Genomic DNA, 20,005 nt, shown 5'->3' on the forward strand with positions numbered 1-20,005 from the left:
CTCCCGCCTCCCTCCTCATCCCATCCCTCTGGGTCTTCCCAGTGCACCAGCATACTGATATATAGGTGCTCAGTCAATATTTGTTGAATTAATACATGTTTCCTTTTCCTTGCAGAGTTTAGTATGCAAACGGTCATAAATTCTGTCCCACCAACCTTAGCTTCAACATCTGGCAACCTTCAGATTTTGGCTGTAGGTTTAGGTTTTTATTTTTGCCTTGAACGGATTCTTTATTTTTTTTTTTTTTTTTTTTGGATTCTTTATTTTTAATTCTGATTTAAAAAAAAAAAACATAGCATAGAAGTTGCCATCTTAACCATTTTCATGCATACAGTTTAGTAGTGTTAAGTACATTCACAATGTTGTGAAACAGACCTCCAGGTTTAGGTTCTTAAATATCCTGTGATCTTATGCCTGTTCCATAACTAAGCTCATTCTTCTCATTCACTTTTAGTCTCATCTCTGATTATCCACATCTTTGACTCATCTTCCTATGCCTGAAGCATATACTCATTTAAGAGGGGGTAATTCAAATTTGTTTTTAGAAAGGCCTGGTTCCTCTATTTTTTTTTCCATTTATTACCAATTATCATTTAATTGCTTTAGAAGAAATCAGAACACCCTTTTTCTGTGACAGAACTTTTCTAAATCTCTTAAAAAAAAGAGTTCATATATTAGTTTTCCATCAGTAGTGAAAATGAGGTATCCTGTTTTTGTGTAGGATATTTTGTTTCATTCTCATGAATAAATCTTACTATCCCCATATTATAGTAGGGGAACTATAGCACAATGGGTTTAAGCAAGAAAAAAGACCAGCTCTGTCTAATTCAGAAACCTGTGCTCTTTCTACTACAGCATGTTTCATTTATATAGATGAAGAAGCTTCATTTTCTTTTATTGATTTTTTTTCCCCTTAGGGTCTGTATGTAAGTGATTTTTCTGTACAGACTTCTTAGTCTCTTACTGATTTCTCCAGCTGCAAAACATAGTGGTTAAGAGCCAAAAGTAAATGAATGTAACAAAACAGAAACAGATTCAAAGACAAAGAGAACAAACTAGTGGTATGAGTGGGGAGAGAACAGGCAGAGGGGATTACAAAGTACAAACTACTATGTAGAAAACAAACTATAAGGATATATTGTATAGCACAAGGACTATAGTCAATATTTTATAACATTTAAATGGAGTATAATTTATAAAAATATTGAATCACTATGTTGTACACCTGAAGCTAATATAATGTTGTAAATCAACTGTACTTCAATAAATAAATATATATAGCACAACCTTTAGAGGAAGACCTAGGTTTGAACCTTAATTCCCCACCAGTCAGTGTTATTGGGCAAAAAGTGTTTTCTTGAAGGACTTGAGATTAGTAACATGCCTATGATATCATGGATTCTTTGGAGGACAGTGTCAAGACTAAAAATGAAATCTGGGCTTTTTTTTTTCTCCTTCCGTTCTAGGTTCGTGATGATGTATACCACAGTATACTAACAAATAACCTCCCTAATCTTCTGGAGTATGGCAATATCACTGCTCTGACAAATTTGTGGTATACTGGGCAAATTACTAATTTTGAGTATTTGACTCACTTAAACAAACATGCCGGCCGATCTTTCAACGATCTCATGCAGTATCCAGTGTTCCCGTTCATACTGGCAGACTATGTTAGTGAGACCCTTGACCTCAGCGACCCATCAGTCTACAGGTAACTGAAGACATCATCACCTTTTGACTTTGTCAGTATGCTGTATTTATGTCATTAAAGTTCCTCTCATGAAAATTTTCAAGCATGCAAAAAATAGAATGAGTGCATTAACAAACCCCCACATGATCATCACCCCAACTCAATAATTATGAAGATTTTTGCCAAACTTGCATATCTTTTTTTCCTTAAGACAAATCACACGCATTTATGTCACTTGTATGTTCTGTAGTATACATCTCTTAAGAAAAAAGTAAAACATTTTGTTACATAACTTCAGTGCCATTATCATATTGAAGAAAATAAAAACAATTATTTCATGGTATCATCTAATATCCAGCCTATTTTTAAATGTCCCCTGATTATATCAAAGATGTCTTTTTATAGTTGATTTCCTAGAATCAGGCTCAGTATCACCTTTGTTTGCTTTCCCTCTAAAGACATAAATCTTAGAGCAGCCCTTATTTTTATGTATGTATTTTTCTTTTTATTGCTAACATTGGCTTGTTTAAGGAAAAAGAGGTCATTTATCTTGTAGAATGTTCCCCGCTCCACATTGGCATTTAGCTTTTTCCTCTACCCGCTGTATTTCCTAGGGACTGGAAATGACTTCTAAAGGCTTGCTTAGATTCAGGTTCAACTTTTTTTTAAGCAAGAACTCTCTAGAGGTGATGGTGTGAACTTTTTATTGCCCCATATCAGGAGGCATGTGATATCCCACTGTTAAGGATGCTCAGGCTGATGTGTGGGTTCAGCCTCCCATTGAACTTGTTTCTTTCATTGATGATTATTTCTTGAGTCTGTGATTTCACTGGGGATTACCGAATGGTGATTTCCTATTCTCTCATTTCCTGTACATTTATTAGAAGAAAGCACATAAGATGAGCCTGGGACATTTTGTTGTGTCAGAGAGCAAGAAAATTAATATAGTCTTATCAAAAGAATGGGAACCATATTTGCACACCCATGTTCATTGCAGCTTTATTCACAGTAGCCAAGAGATGGAGGCAGCCCAGGTGTCTGTCTGTGAATAAATAGTTGTGGAAAATTTGGTACATATGTAATATGGAACATTATTTAACAGTAAGAAGGAGGGAAGTCCTGTCACATGGAAGAACTTTGGTGACATTGTGCTAAATGGAATAAGTCAGTCACAAGAAAATAAACACTATGTGATTCCACTTACGTAGGTTATTTACGGTAGTCAGACTCAGACAGAGAGTTAAATGGTGTTTGTTGGGGGAGGAGGGCGGATGGGGACATGGGGAGTTGTTGCTCAGTAGGTGTAGAGTTTCAGTTTTACAAAATGAGAAAGTTTTAAAGATCTGTTGCACAACAGTGTAAATTAGTTAACACTATTGAGCTAGGTACTGGAAGGTGGCTATGATGGTAAGTTCAGTGATGTGTGTTTTTTTACTATAATTATAAAAAAGTAAAGGACTTAGGAGCCAACTTGAAGTGGCTCTCACTGCCAAAGATAGGACAATCAGAGCATCAAAAAGTGTAAAGACCATAACTGATTGAAACACATTTAAGTAAAAAGAAAATACTTAAGTTAATAATGATACTCTTTAAAGGCCCCAAAAAACAAAGCAAAACTAAACTCATTGGTTGCTGTTGGATGGGGCAGCAATTCTCTACTTTTGAAATTTGACAGCTAAGAAAAAGAATCAAGCTTTTATCCTGCCTTTCCTGAGAGTTGCATTTTAGAGTAACCAAATAGCCATAGTTGATGAGGGAATATTCTGTTTCTTTAGTTTTAAATAACATTCTCTGACTATTATCAAAATGTCAAGAAATAGCAACCCTTGTTAAGGACGTGGAGAAAAGAGACCCTGTGCACTGTTCCTGGGAATGTAAACTGGTGCAACCACCATGGAAAACATTATGGATGTTCCTCAAATATTAAAAATAAAACTATTATGTGATCCAGCCATTCTACTTCCGGATATTTAATCCAGAGGAAATTAAAACACTAACTTGAAAAGATATCTGCACCCTCATGTTCACTGCAGCATTATTTATAGTGGCCAAGATACAGAGACAACCTAAGTGTTCATCTGTGAATGAGCAGATAAAGAAAATGCCATATAGACACACACACACAAGAATAGTATTTAGTGTTAAAAAAAAAAAAAAAAAAAGAATGAAATCTTGTGACAACATGAATGGCCCCTGAGGGCATTTGCTAAGTGAAAAAGTCAGACAAAGACAAATACCAAAGACAAGTAAGGAGAAAAGGAAAGGTATACCCATTTGAATGCAGAGTACCAAAGAATAGGAAGGAGAGATCAGAAAGCCTTCCTCAGTGATCAGAAATAGAGGAAAACAATAGAATGGGAAAGACTAGAGATCTCTTCAAGAAAATTAGAGATACCAAGGGAACATTTCATGCAAAGATGGGCTCAATAAAGGACAGAAATGGTAGGGACCTACCAGAAGCAGAAGAGGTGGCAAGAATACAGAAAGAACTATAAAAAAAGATCTTCATGACCCAGGTAATCATGATGGTATGATCACTCACCTAGAGCCAGACATCCTGGAATGCGAAGTCAAGTGGGCCTTATGGAGCATCACTACGAACAAAGCTAGTGGAGGTGATGGAATTCCAGTTGAGCTGTTTCAAATCCTGAAAGATGATGCTGTGAAAGTGCTGCACTCAATATGCCAGCAAATTTGGAAAACTCGGCAGTGGCCACAGGACTGGAAAAGGCCAGTTTTCATTCCAATCCCAAAGAAAGGCAATGCCAAAGAATGCTCAAACTACCGCACAACTGCACTCATCTCACACACTAGCAAAGTAATGCTCAAAATTCTCCAAGCCAGGCTTCAACAGTACGTGAATCATGAACTTCCAGATGTTCAAGCTGGTTTTAGAAAAGGCAGAAGAACCAGAGATCAAATCGCCAACATCCGTTGGATTATCAAAAAAGCAAGAGAGTTCTAGAAAAACATCTATTTCTGCTTGATTGACTATGCCAAATAAAGCCTTTGACTGTGTGGATCACCACGAACTGTGGAAAATTGTTAAAGAGATGGGAATACCAGACCATCTGACCTGCCTCTTGAGAAATTTGTATGCAGGTCAGGCAGCAACAGAACTGGACATGGGACAACAGACTGGTTCCAAATAGGGAAATGAGTACATCAAGGCTGTATATTGTCACCCTGCTTATTAACTTATATGCAGAGTACATCATGAGAAATGCTGGGCTAGATGAAACACAATCTGGAGTCAAGATTGTCGGGAAAAATATCAATAACCTCAGATATGCAGATGACACCGTCCTTATGGCAAAAGGCAAAGAACTAAGCCTGTTGATGAAAGCGAAAGAGGAGAGTGAAAAAGTTGGTTTAAAGCTCAACATTCAGAAAACTAAGATCATGGCATCTGGTCCCATCACTTCATGGCAAATAGATGGGGAAACAGTGAGAGACTTTATTTTGGGGAGCTCCAAAATCCATGCAGATGGTGACTGTAGCCATAAAATTAAAAGACGCTTACTCCTTGGATGGAAAGTTATGACCAACCTAGACGGCATATTAAAAAGCAGAGACATTACTTTGCCAACAAAGGCCCATCTAGTCAAGGCTATGGTTTTTCCAGTAGTCATGTGTAGATGGGAGAGTTGGACTATAAAGAAAGCTGAGCACTGAAGAATTGATGCTTTTGAACTATGGTATTGGAGAAGACTCTTGAGAGTCCCTTGGACTGCAAGGAGATCCATCCAGTCCATCCCTGAAGGAAATCAGTCCTGAGTGTTCATTGGAAGGATGATGTTGAAGCTGAAACTCTAATACCTTGGCCAGCTGATGCAAAGAACTGACTCATTTGAAAAGACCCTGATGCTGGGAAAGATTGAAGGCAGGAGGAGATGGGGACGACAAGGGATGAGATGGTTGGATGGCATCACCGACTCGATGGACATGAGTTTGGACAAACTCCAGGAGTTAGTGATGGACAGGGAGGCCTGGCGTGCTACGGTCCATAGGGTCACAAAGAGTCAGATATGACTGAGCAACTGAACTGAAGTATGATCTCACTTATATATGAACTCTAAAAGTGAAAACAACACACACAAAACAAAAAGCTACGCTCGTTGATAACAGAGGACAGATTGGTGGTTGCCAGAAGCACTGGGGGGCGAGGGATGGGAGGAGTTGTGGCAGAATGGGTGAAGGGAGTCACATGGTACAAACTTCTAGTTATGAAATAAACAAGTTATGGGGATGTGATGTAGAGCATGGTGACTATAGTTAATAATATACCAAGAGAGTAAATCTTGAAAGTTCTCTAACACAGCACCAAAATTTTTTAAGTGGCAGATAAGGTGGCAGATGTTTACTAGACTTATTGTGATGATCATTTTGTAATTTTGAATATACAGATACTGAATCATTACATTGGATACCTGAAACCAATATGGCATTATATGTCAATTACACTTCTCTTAGTTTAAAAAATGTTGACTTCAAATATACTACTTAGTATATTAGAATATTTTAATTATAACTTAAAGAAATCAGATTCAGTTTAATGTGTTTGACAATTTAAAAAGACCAGATGGCACATTATTTCTCTTTTAGACATTTTTATACACTGCTAATGTGCATTTAAATTTATACACTACTGATATAAAGAGATGCAGTCTTTCTGAAAGACAGTTTGACTGTATATATCCAAAGAACTCTTCAGAAATTGCATACTCTGTTTCAGCAATTTAACTTCTAGGACTTTTTTCTTAGGAAATATTTTCTTAGAGTATTTTCTTAGGAAATACTTTAGGATATGTGCTTGACCAGAAGGGTTATGCCTGGAAGTGAGCTTCATGAGTGCAGGAGCCAGTTCATTGCTGATAACAGTGCCTGGCAATACAAGCAAATATTTAGCCATAAGATAGTCCTCACATCATTTTTTAAAGTAACTGAAATTTAGAATCAACCTAAATGTACAGCACTGGGTTTGAGTAAATTGTTCTATATTGTAGTCATTAAAAATGATACTGTAGAAATATATATTATGGGTTCTTTTTGTTTTAAAGTGATATACATACACAAATAAGGAGAAAACATATACCTTTCCAGATATGTTGTAGTGATATATTGTGGTTGATTTTTGGTTTATTCTATTTGCCTCATCAGTAACTTCTGATTTTCCATCCACAACAACATTATTTGTGTTCACAAAGAACTATTTATACTATTTAGAAAAAAGTGCATGCCAGGATCTTAAACATGATTTCTTCTGTATTGAGATGTGACTTTTTATCTATTCTATTGATATAAAACTGTTTACTTTTTAACAAAGTTTTTAGGATTATGAAAGTTTCCAAAATGAAATTAATGTGTTTGCTAATTGCTAATTTTAATATCCCTATGAAATAATTTTCCTCCAAAATAGATATATCCACCCTGGCTAAGCAGACCTGGTTTGGCATAGTGAAATGTGAGCAAATCTTCATGTTGATATAGTTGTGCTGCCAGATGTTGAAACTCCAGGTGGCTCCATCCTGGTGCCAGACCAGAGGGTGCCTCAGCCAGAGGAGCATGTCCATCTCTGCTGGATCTTGTTCTTTTGCTCTTTCATGGGCCGCACAGACATGCTGCTTGACTCTGTAGCTTTTAAAAGTGGAGGTTCATCCTTCAGTTTTCCTGCCTCCCTGATACAGTGTAAACACCAGCACAGACATACACATGCTTACACACATTCTCTCCACCATACATATAGCCTCACTCACTATCCATGAATTAGATAAAATGTTTATTTCATACTTGCACTCCAAATCTCAACATAGTCATTGTGAGCATGTGTTGTTTTTTTTCAGTTATCACTAATAGTTACATAACATTTCCTCATGATCATACTCCTGGCCAAACTGCCCTTCACTCTTCACTGACTAACTGGGTGTAGGGTTGGGAAATGGGGACAGAAACTTCCAGGGAATCATCTGCCTTGGGCAGCATCAGTTATGATTTGAGGAAGTAGAGGAATCAGGGAGGGGAGGGAGAAGCTCTTCTTGGTTACCTGTAAGTCAAAAATTCCTAATACCGATATGCATCTGTGTAGAAAAATTCTGTCTTCACAGTTTATGAAATTATAATTGTGAATGGTGACTGTTAGTGGCAAACAACCTGTGTAAGCACTAAACCAAGGGCCAAGTATCTTGTTGATCACTTATTTACTTGTAAGCAGCTGAGGCAAATTAATCCTGACAGTATTAACATACTTCCCATGTTTTCCGTCATCTCTTCCTTTATAGAAATCTCTCCAAGCCCATAGCTGTGCAGTATAAAGAAAAAGAAGACCGTTATGTGGACACATACAAGGTAGGTTCAGTTTTTCCTCATGTATTTTGATAAGTTAAAACTGGGTTTTTGGTTTTTGGGCTTGTGTTTTACGTAATTTTCAATGTATAGTGTTGATTTTTCTGTTTCCCACTTCCGTGTGCAACTGACAGGCAACTGGAAATCATTATGTGATTTTAAATATTCTTTTCTGTCTTAATTCTCTGAAAACACTTTGCCTCCCAAAATAAATACACTTATTGTTGTATAAATTGGAAGCTCATAATCCATTGTTATGTTCAAATGTATGAAATAATTATATTCCTTATAAAAATCACAAAAATGTCCAGGGACCTGCTGTCTATATTCCCTAGTGTTATATATAATAATATCAATATATTTATAATGTACCATAACCCTTTGTTATTCATCTCAGCAAATTATGCACAGGTTTGTTAACAAAAAATACTGGATTTTAAAGTTTAAAATAGAAGTTAATTATCTATTTCTGTGAAATTAATGTTAATGGAATCCTATTGGAAATTCAAAAAAACTCATTAGGCATATGTTGTATTCCTCACACAGTATAAAGATAGGAGCAGCTGAAGCAGTTTTCTCATATTCACCATGTTATCTTATGTCAAAATTTCAGAAAGATCCCTCCAGGAATCTTACAGCTGTCACTGCTTGATTCATCTGTAGTTAAAAATGGGGCAGTGCTATGGAAATCAAAGAGAAATGACTCCAGAAAATTCACTGTCACCTGATTTTATTAGAGACAGAAGCTATGGGAGATGAGAATAGTGACAGATATTAAAACTTTGGTTGAGCTTCTTACTTTATGATGGGAAGATAAGAGTAGTTGAAGGATCACCAAATTCTTTTTTATTTCTGTATAAGTCTACTGCAAAACAGCTATAAAATGTTATATTAAAGAATTTCAATAATGTGATACAGTTTTTACATTTCTCTTGCATTTCCTTTGAGAGAAGCATTTGTCTAAAGAACATAGCATTACATCTTGAAACCCTCTTAAAATGCAGACGTCTCTGGTGAAAGTGGCAGTTCTTATTTGTTGATCAGTTTAAACGTTATGAGCCATTAGTGGGGAACCAGAGGTCTGAGAACTAACATGCAGAACAGGTGGGTTTTCTATGAGGGACTAAGAGGGTAAACGTGCAGGTGGTGAGATGCTTCTCGAGTGGTCAGCCCTCACTGGGACACCAAGGAGGAGGCCCCCAGACACTCCAGGAGGCTGAGGGCAAGCTATGGAGGATGGCACCTAAGGGGCAGTAGAGAAGGATGGCAAAGAAGATGAGCGAGGCTTCTCCAGCTCTACCTGGAGCTCATTATCACCAGTTTGGTCCCTGTGTCCTTCAGTACCTGGAGGAGGAGTACCGCAAAGGAGCCCGGGAAGACGACCCTATGCCCCCGGTACAGCCCTACCACTACGGCTCCCACTACTCCAACAGCGGCACTGTGCTTCATTTCCTGGTCAGAATGCCTCCTTTCACAAAGATGTTTTTAGCTTATCAAGGTAAGGATGGTTTTCTAACTGCCTCAAAGGTCAGATTGGTCATCAGGGGAAAACCAGTTTGCTGACATCCTGAGAATGTATTGAAACTAATCAAACCATAGGAGAAAGAATTCTGCTTACTCTCTGAACAAAAGACAAAAGTCTTTTTAAGATACCTGCTGGGACTTCCCTGGTGGTCCAGTGGCTAAGACTCTGCACTCCCAATGCTGGAAGCCTGGGTTCGATCCCTGGTCAGGGAACTAACTAGATCCCACATGCCTCAACTAAAAGATTCTGCATACCACAGTGAAGATCGAAGATCCCATGTGCAGCCCAATAAATTTAATTTTTTTAAAAAAGAAACCTGCAGTAAACCAGATCATCTCGATAATGTCTCCGATTTCAGCCTCAAATTGCACTTGTCTACATTTATAAAAATGCAATTCACTTTTTAAAAGTTAAGATGTCATTCACATAGCAAAAATTTACCCTTCCTTTTAAAGTTATGAATTCACTTTTTTAAAATGTTCAACTTAATGATTTCAGATAACCTGTTATCTTTGGCCCCTAAAGGGGAATTTTAAGTTGCTATCAGTAAGTGGCTATTAGGAGACCCACACTGCCGCCTTCACCACAGTAACTACCTAGGGAAGAATCTTCAGTGGCAGCCCGCACACCTGAAGATGACTTAGATAGGTGACTTTACTGCTTTCTATGCAAGTAGGTTTCTAGTGAGAACAGTGATTTCTAGTGAGAAATCCTATCAGTTTCTAGTGAGTCAGCGGTACTAGCCCTGTAGTTCCTCCTGGAACAGAATCCTTTGTGGAATCATCATCCATTCAGTTACTTGACTCTTCTTGAACTTCTTTATATATTTACACTCACATACATGCAGCCTCTTGGAGGAATAAATTTGTATTCCGTAGACCACTTGGTCTGTGAGGGGGGCTTTCTTGTATTTGTCCCTCTTCTGTTTGTCAGAACACAAAACAAATGTTGCATATGACAGCTGTTCAAATATTTGAATATTACTACCCTGTCCTCCTCCTCCTCTCACTCTTGTTTATCCCTAGGCTAATTAACCTTAGTTAAGAGCCTCCTATATACAAGGCCTGCTGCAAGGAATGCAGAAATAAATAAAGACAGTTTTATACCTATTTAAGCAGTGTTTGCTCTGGTTTCCAAACCTGTCACTGTTCTGCTCATCTTTCTGGATGTGTTTTGATTTGTGAATGCTGTTATTAAACAGTAGCAGTCAGAATAAAAAAGGATATGTCAGGGAATTCCCTGGTAGTCCTAGTGGTTAGGACTCCACACTTTCACTGCTGAGGGTGCAGATTCAGTCCCTGGTCAGGGGGCTAAGATCCTCCAAGTCAGGTGGTACAGCCAAAATAATAATAATAATAATAATGAAAGAATATTTCAGATGTGGTTTGGGACAACAGCAGTATATAACAGAACTGTTACTGCCCTTCATTTCTTTTCATGTCATCCAAGAATCTATTAATATAAAACCCTCGATCAACTATTATGCTAGGTTTTCTTCACTGTGTATTTAAGAATGATTTTTTAAAGACAGTAGGGACTAGCTCAGTCCCCATTCTAGTCTTCTGATTAATTTAAAATGATTTGTGATGACATTTTAATTTATTTCTAGTCTTCTCGTTTAATCCAGGGTTTCTCACTTTGGCACTGTAGTCATTTTGAGCTACATAGTTCTCTACAGGAGACTGTCCTTTGCACTGTGGGACATTTAGCAGCATCCCTGGCCTTGACCTACTAGATGCCCATGGCATCCCTCCCCAGCCATGAGAACCAAAAATGTCTCCAGGCATTGCCAGATGTCCCCTGGGGAACAAAAGTGCTAAGTTAACAACTGCCACTTGAGTTCATACATGTTCTAGATTATAGGAATTTGTAGTATTACTTTTTTTAAAAATTAAGAAACTGCAGAGAATTTAACAATTCAAACAGAAGCCTCAGTGTGTTTCTCCTGTTCCACAGTTCTAGTCTCTACATATTGTGATTCCACCATACCCTCACAGAATTGTCTTTAATTTTTCTGGATTCCATTTAGATTAATAACTTTTTATCCTGAGTGAGTTAGTTTTTTTTTAAGTGGCCCTCCCTACTTTCTGAGAAAAAAAAAATTTACAAATCTCATTTCATCCCAGATTTTATCTAGTGCCCAGTCAATGCTAACTGGTTCAGCTGAATAGAGGAGAAAGCAGTAAAAGTGACAGAAAACGTTGCTTGGCAAAGCAGGTCAGGCTTGGGGGAGATTTAGCATATTTTTTAAAAAACTGCACCTTGCTTGATGCTGAAATTCGTCTCTAACAGTCTCCAGATGAAAAGATGTGTTCAAATTCCAACAGGTTGAGGGGAGTTTTAGATGGTACACATGGTGCCTAAGAAGAATCCACACTGCTGATGTTTTCAAGAGCTGAATTTAGATACCATTTCATATTGTAGGCTAGAAAGTCTTGACTGTTGACAGAAAAGACAGAATTGAAACTCAGTCCTTGATTGTTAATAGTCTACACAAGAAAAGCTTAACAAAAAAGTAACTATTAGTTTTATCTTCATTCATAGAGAATTTTACTTATTTAGCTAAAAGAACATTTAAAAAGCAGTGCCCCTGTCACCCCAGCAAGAGAAAAGAAAAGAGAGAAGAAAAATAGTCTTACTGATTAGAGGTAAAGGAATAATTCTGCTTCTTGATGGGGTAAAAAGCTATTTTTACCTACTTGAACTTTAATTTTCCTTCTATATTTATTCATTCAATAAATAAATAATTATCTAGTTCTTAGAATGTGCTTGGTATGGTTGATATCCCAGGTGTCTGCTTTTATGGAACTTTCATTCTTCTTGGGCAGATATTTAATGTTAATCAATTAAATAAGTGATATAAATTTATCTAGTTATACACGAAAGCATAATACAAATTAAAAATAATACAGTCTCAAATTATGTAGAGTAATATTTATTTTCAGGAACACTAATAACCTCTTTTACATTATGGATGAATAAAATCATTTTAATATTTTTGAAGTATTGAAAGTAAATTAATTATAACACGTTTCAAATGGAATCAAGCCTTTGTGTCTTAAGTGTGTTATTTGTATTTCTTTTTAGATCAAAGTTTTGACATTCCAGATAGAACTTTTCATTCTACAAATACAACTTGGCGCCTCTCATCTTTTGAGTCCATGACTGATGTGAAAGAACTTATCCCAGAGTTTTTCTATCTTCCAGAATTCTTAGTTAACCGTGAAGGTACAGCAATAAATCATTTCTAATTAAAATTTCTTAGAGTTTGTACTTACTTTATAATTTTCCAAAAATAAAAATTGCTTTTGTAAGTTCTAAAATTTGAGTCCCCAAATAAGAGAAATGCCTTTACTTTTAGGTATATAATTTTATTTCCAAGTGAGCTTGAGGATTTTAAATATTAACTATTAAAAGTATTTGTAAACATGTATATATTACTTTTGTTACAGAAATTGTTTTATTATTTTCTGATTATAAAAGTTGTAATATGCTGATTATTTTTAAAAGTCAAGAATTTATTAAAGAACAATCTAAATTAACCAAATGTCAATGATTTTATGAGTAATGACCAGGGTAGAAGTAAAACACTCTGACTAGAGTTATTGAATAATGAAAAGTGACACTGGAAAATAAAATCAGATTTTCTGTGATGCCAGTGACCAACAATCTCAGCTAATCATGCCTGTTCTTTAATGTAAGATCAGTTAATCCTTCACAAGGTGTCTTTTCTTTCATTACTTAATTTCATATTTTTATGTGACTTTTAGGAACATGTGAAATTGAGAATTATATCTTTAGAGAAGTTAAAGTGTTGAGCAGTTACTTCAGAGTCTTTTACTGTATTAACTGGCTTCTCTGGAGTTATTTAGATAATCACTAATGAATCTGTGCTGCTGATTACTTGGAGCATGTTTCATAGTGCTGCCCAAGTAAGAAATGCCTCAGTGAAATATCAACACCTTCAGTCTGGGGCACCTGCCTTGTGGTTCCTGCCTCAGTTAGTCTGCTGCTCATCTCCCTGTCCGTGGTTTCGTGTATGTATGTTCCCATTATCTGCAGCTGCATAGCAAATCACTCCAGCACTCAGTGACTCGGAAACTTAAATGTACCACCCATGACAGTTTTGCAGGTCAGAAATTCAGGAACAGCTCAGCCAGGTGGTTTTTGTGGCTTTGGCTCAGGGTCTCTTGTGCGGTTACATTCAGATTGACTGCAGCAGGAACATCCAGGGGAACAGAACAGCATAAGGCTGGCAGGCCGCTCCTTCTTTAGTGTCTTTAGTTTTCCGTGTGGCTTTTCCACATGGACGATTGTGGACTTCTTGCAGCATGCAGCCTCGGACATCCTAGTTGGCAACTCCAGGCTCCTAACACAAGTGTCCCAAGAGAGATGAGCAGAGGCTGCATGGCCTTTTGCAGCCTAGCCTTGGAGGCCACAACGTGGCCTTCGACTGCATTCTGCTCGGGAGGTAGTCACGAGGGCTTGCCCACATTCAAAAGGAAGGAGCATAGACTGTGCCACTTAATAGGGGAGTAGTGAGATTCTAGAAAAGCATGCACAGCAGCAAGTGTTGTTATAGCCATTTTTGAAAAAGATAACTTGCCATAGCATACATCCTGCCATTTCCTATGAGCGTTCTTGTAGGCCTTTCATTGTACCTCCAGGTACCCGCTCTGGGTGAAGTGTCTACCCGTCTGATGTGTCTAGATGTGTCCAGAGCCCCAGAAAGTTAGGAATGATTTGAGTTCATCGAGTCCCCTGCTGGTCACCCCTCTCCTGCTCAACCCTTACATGCCTCATCACTGCTGTTCAATCAGTTCAATCAGTGAATCTCTGCTGCCTCCCTTGAAGCTGCCACACAGAGTCCAGAGGTGCTCAGCCAGTCCATCTTGACACTGTCACCCTGCAGCTGTCAGATGACTGCTGGGCTTTTTGAGGTGACCCTCACCCTCACCCCTTGTTAATTTTATATAAGCCCTTGGTTTATATTTCGTATCATATGTCATTTTCAGGTACTTCCAAAATTAGTGAAGATCCTTCCAGTTGTTTTCACAAGATCAAAAAGCAGTCAGACAGCAACTTACTTTCATATGGAGCATAATCAGCTTTTAAGAGGCTCTTTTAAATTTGTGTTCTGCTATGATGTTCAGATTTTCTTTCCATAAAAAGTAGCACAAAAAATTTCTGTTCAAAGGTAACATTTCCTTTAGGATAATTTTTTAAATTTTTTATTTAGTTTTCTAAACTGGAATATAAAGTTTTCTAAACTGCTTTACAATGTTTTGTTAGTATCTGCTGTACAACATGAATCAGCTTTATGTATACGTACATATATCCCTGCCCTCTCTAGCCTCCCTCCTACTCCCCCGGGATAATTTTTTTAAAGAAACACTTATGAGATATTTGTTTACACTAGCAGTCTAAAGAGACAATTAGATAACACCTATTTACATCACAGAACAACCCTCATAATACGTTGTTAGTATAATTTTGTTGTCTGTGGGGATGCTTAGTGGAAATGAAATCAGAACAGACCTATAGATTTACCATAAAATAAATAGACTAAGTTCATTCTTGGAATGTATATACTTTGTTGAGTTTTTTATTTTTTTATTTTTATTTTTTAATTTTTTTTTTGTTGAGTTTTTTAAATTGAAGAATGCTAATATTTACCACACAAGTAGCCTTAAATTTATTATGTATTAATACCAATAATTCTGAAATGCTTATACAAAAGTCTTCACTGTATTTTAATCAAGATTACAATTGAGATGTTTTCACACTTAGTGCATTTGAAGATTTGATAAGTGAAATATTAGAATTAGCAGGCAGTGATTTTCTGCTTTTCAATGTGATATGAAGTGGTAGAAGAGTAAATTTGAAAGATTTCAGATTCAGTTAGGATAGATAGTGTTAATCCATGCACCTCTGTGAGTAGTAAGTCAGCAGGTGGGCAATAGTGTTACTGTCCTCTGGATGCTCCTTTTCCTGGTTATAACACACAATAGCTATTTGTGTGAACCCTTCAGCTCTGCTCAGTGGGCCAAAGGAAGCATGATTTGGAGGAGATGAACATTGATATTAATCTTCTCTTTTAGGTTTCGACTTTGGTGTGCGTCAGAATGGTGAGCGGGTTAATCACGTCAACCTCCCACCTTGGGCACGTAACGACCCCCGTCTTTTTATCCTCATCCATCGACAGGCTCTAGAGTCTGACTACGTGTCCCAGAACATCTGTCAGTGGATTGACTTGGTATTCGGGTATAAACAAAAAGGGAAGGCCTCTGTCCAAGCCATCAATGTTTTTCATCCTGCTGTAAGTGATTCTTTTAAAACTCTGCATTTATATAAGGTAGAACCTGAACATTTAAAAGTTAGACTGTTTCTTTACAATACTCAAGTTATCAAAGAGAATAATTGACAAAGACACTGAACTTGCCCAAGATTTTTTCAGGTTTATGTTTCACCTCTTTTAGAATAACTTAGATACTATCCGTCAGAGATTCCCCAAGACCACTCCCAGGTTGGATGAGGACTTAAGAACTCAGCGTACAGTTGTACTTACAGTGAAGGGTACAAAGCAAAAGCGGCAAAGGGAAAAGATACATGGGGCAGAGCTGGAGGAAGCCAGGCACCAGCTTCCAAGAGACATCCCAGTGAGTCACAGAGAACTCACGCAGTTCCTCCAGCAATAAACTGACAGAATTAGGGCTGCAGTGCCAGGGTTTTTATCGAGGACTGGTCGTGTAGGCGCCCTCTCTCATATGTCCAGAAGTTCCAGACCTCCAGAAGGAAACCAGGCGTTTGGGATACACCACATTGTCCAGTTTGGGTGCAGTGAACCACTTTTATCAGGTAAAAAAGGTAGGAACTCTTCTGAAATCCATGTTCCCAGACAAGACCAAGGACAAGCCTTCCAGACACACCTTCCCAAGAAGAGCAGTTCAGGCCTGCTGTGTAACTCTTCTCTGCACATCATCCTATATACATGTTCTGTTTTTAAATGGCGTCCCTTTTCCTTATTGTACAAACTATGTCTGTGCCTTGTTAGAAAAATATCTAAGATACAGACTCCAAAAGAAAGAAATTTTAAGATCAACTTTGATATCATCATCTAAAGATAAATATTAAAACCACTTTCTTTTTCCTATACATATCACTTTATATAATGATTTTATTTCTGTAATGTTATCTTTTAAAAAATAATTTTATTTATTTATTTATGTGTGGCAGTGCTGGGTCTTCGCTGCAGTGCAGGCTTTTCTCTAATCATGAAGAGCAGGGGCTACTCTCCAGTTTCTGTGTGCAGGCTTCTCACTGCAGTGGCTTTTCTTGTTGCAAAGCACGAACTCTAGAGTATGCAGGCTTCAGTAGTTGTGGCACACAGGCTTAGTTGCTCCACGGCATGTGGGATCTTCCCGGATCAGGGATCAAACCCTTGTCCCCTGCACTGAGCCACCAGGGAAACCCCCATTTATATAATAATATTAATGCTACTTATTATTCCAATGTATGGATATCCAGTAATTTATTTAACTAGTCCCCTATTCTTGGATATTTTATTAGTGTGTCTTCTGCTATTAAAGTTATTATTCCTCCGATTATTTCTTTATGTACCACTTTACTTCCTTGAGTTAAATTCCCAAAAGTCGAATTGTTACGCTTTAATGTATATTTTTCAATGTTGTTAGATAGTCTACATTAAAAAAAAATCTATCCTATTCAGGAAGCTTTTATTTTCCCAGGCTCTGGGGATGCAAAGGTGAATACGATTCACACAGGGAGGGAAGATATATGAGTAGCCAGTAAGCAAATGAAAAAAAGCTTGGCATCCTTAGTCATCAGGGCTTTCCTGTGGCTCAGCAGTAAAGAATCCGGCTGCCAATTCAAGAGATGCAGGTTTGAACCCTGGGTCAGGAAGATCCCCTGGAGACAGAAATGGCAACCCCTTCCAGTATTCTTGCCTGGGAAATCCCATGGACAGAGGAGCCTGGCGGGCTACAGTCCATGGGGTCACAAAAGAGGCAGACATGACTTAGCAACTTAACAGCAATAATATCTTTAGTCATCAGGGAAATGCAGATTAGAGCCACAGTGAGTTACCACTTTATATCATTGAGAATGACTCTAAATAAAAGACAAACAATTCCAGGTATTGAGTAAATGGGATACTACTCAACAATAAAGAGGAAATGTTTTATGCTGACTGAAAGAAACCTGATGCACTCTGTATGAATCCACTCCATTTACCTGAAATTCAAGAACAAGGAAGATTAATCTCCTAATGTTAGAAATCAGAATAATGGTTGCCTCCAGGGAGTAGGGTATTGACTGCCTAAAGGACATCAGGGAACTTTCTGGGGGATAGAAGTGCTCTGTTCCTTGATTTTCATGATGGTTCCATCAGATGGTACTTTAAAAATCTGTAGTGTTTTATTGTGTGTAAAATATATCTCTGTAGAGGTATATAAGTTTTAAAGGTTTTAAAGACTGAGGTATAATTTTTAAGCTTCATATTTGATCTAAAATGTAACTTTAAAAGCAGTTAAGAGCTTCCCTGGTGGTCCAGTGGCTAAGACTCTGTGCTCCCAATGCAAGGTGCCTGGGTCTGGTCCCTGGACAGGGGACTAGATCCCATATGCTGCAACTAAGACCCAGCACAGCCAAATAAAAATATAGGCAATTCAGTTCACGTTGTTGTCCAGCAGAAACTAACACAACCTTGTAAAGCAGTTATACTCCAGTGCAAATTAAAAGCAGTTAACAACTGGGACACTAACCTGAGTATACTCTGCCTATAATACTGGCACAAGCTTTCAATTATTCTCATTTAAAATTCACACTAAAAGAATATGCATGCTGAAATATACCATTTAATTCTCATCTTACTAGATTTTTTCATTAATTCTTTGGGACTTTAGAACTTAATAAAGGATAGAGTTTGCACCATTGTTCTATACATTTTAAATACAATTTTTTTTTTTTGGCCACACCTCATGGCCTTTGCATCTTAGTTCCCCAACCAGGGATGGAACCCTTGCCCCCTGTGTTGGAGACATGGAGTCCTAACCGCTGGCCCACCGGGGATGCCCTGTTTTAGAAATTTAATAAAGCTCAATTCGTAGGACAAAACGAAGTGTAGCATTTAAGTGCACAGTCTCTGAATCCAGGATTGAGTTCACATCCTCACTCTGTGACTCTGCTACTTGTTGTGTGACCTGCAGTGTCACCTTAACCTCTCTGTACTTTTGTGCAGATTCGTAAAATGTAAATAATAATACCAACCTCATAAATAAGAAAATGTGTTCAGGGTAATGTCTGCCATCCAATTAAGTATAAACGTTAGCTTTGTAAAAAGGAATGTAAAAATGCTTTTTGATCTTAATTCATCATTCACTAGTATATGGGGTTCACTAGAAACTGATACCCCAGAAGGTAAAGAAGCACTATTTTAAAGTAAATTTTAAGAGCTCTGGCTGTAGGGTTATTCCAGTCTTCTTTTGAATTTCTGAGTCTATTAAATTAAACAACCGTAAAGAATGAGCCTGCTTAGATAAGCATCTATAGCAGGTGTTGGAGCCCTTGTGGTGGTGGGAGTGTGGTGGCAAGGGGAGTAGATGTTGAAGATTATTTAACTTCTGAAGAGCCTTTGAAACTTTATTTTGGCATTTATAGAAATGTTATTTGTAGGTACGAAAATGGAATTTGCTTCCTGATTAAATGCTGAAAGTTAAATTATACAAGCAGAATGCACAAAAATGACAGATCTGTACCCAGCTTTAAAAATATGCACCTCACTTTAAAAAAATGCACTTCTCTCTCCGTCTGACTCTAACACTAAGAACAAAAGTGTAATAACACCCTTTACATTTAAGAGCTTGCAGTTCTCACTGCTACTCTTTCAGATTCTCTTTCAGTTTTCATTAGAACCTAAGTAATACTATCTTAAGCTACCTGGCAGCATTGTATCTCAGTTTCATTTTTGCCTTCTCGCTTTGGACATATATCGCTTTGGACAAGTGACTTTTTCAACAATGTAGTATTACACATGAAGTCTTTTTTAAAAAGATAATATGTACCAACATTAGGTGGGAAAGAAAAGGACAGTGGCATGGCAAATCCCGAATTTTTACTCCTTTTCTAGACTGAGTATTGCCCTAACCCGCCTTTCTCTTTAGCTTCACGTCCTAAGAAAGGTGACAGCGTGGAGAACACCAGTCACATGGAATACTGTGTGCTGACCTTTCTGCAGTGTTTCGGTTAAAGATGGAATATATTGACTGTTTCTCAGCCAGGCTTCTGCCCCTTGCCTGGGAGGTGAATGTCCTTCCTCCTCCAATGACAACCTCACCGAGTTGGCTGGGGAGGCTGAAAGAATATACATCACATTACAGTCTTCTCACTGCCAGGTTCTTGTCAGGTTCAGAAGTATATGTGGAAACGTC

At 37.7% G+C, this 20,005-nt stretch overlaps 1 protein-coding gene across 1 annotated transcript in view; it reads left to right on the forward strand.

Moving 5' to 3' along the window:
- Positions 1 to 20,005, forward strand: part of LYST (lysosomal trafficking regulator) — a 172,847-nt gene that overhangs the window by 128,602 nt on the left and 24,240 nt on the right. The window contains exons 40-44 of the mRNA XM_065922257.1: positions 1,467 to 1,711; positions 7,969 to 8,035; positions 9,374 to 9,530; positions 12,645 to 12,785; positions 15,659 to 15,876. Of these exons, the coding sequence (XP_065778329.1) occupies positions 1,467 to 1,711; positions 7,969 to 8,035; positions 9,374 to 9,530; positions 12,645 to 12,785; positions 15,659 to 15,876 (828 nt within the window). The remainder of the gene's footprint in view (positions 1 to 1,466; positions 1,712 to 7,968; positions 8,036 to 9,373; positions 9,531 to 12,644; positions 12,786 to 15,658; positions 15,877 to 20,005) is intronic.

Source organism: Muntiacus reevesi, chromosome 2 (genome assembly GCF_963930625.1).
Source record: "Muntiacus reevesi chromosome 2, mMunRee1.1, whole genome shotgun sequence".
NCBI classification, from domain to species: domain Eukaryota; kingdom Metazoa; phylum Chordata; class Mammalia; order Artiodactyla; family Cervidae; genus Muntiacus; species Muntiacus reevesi.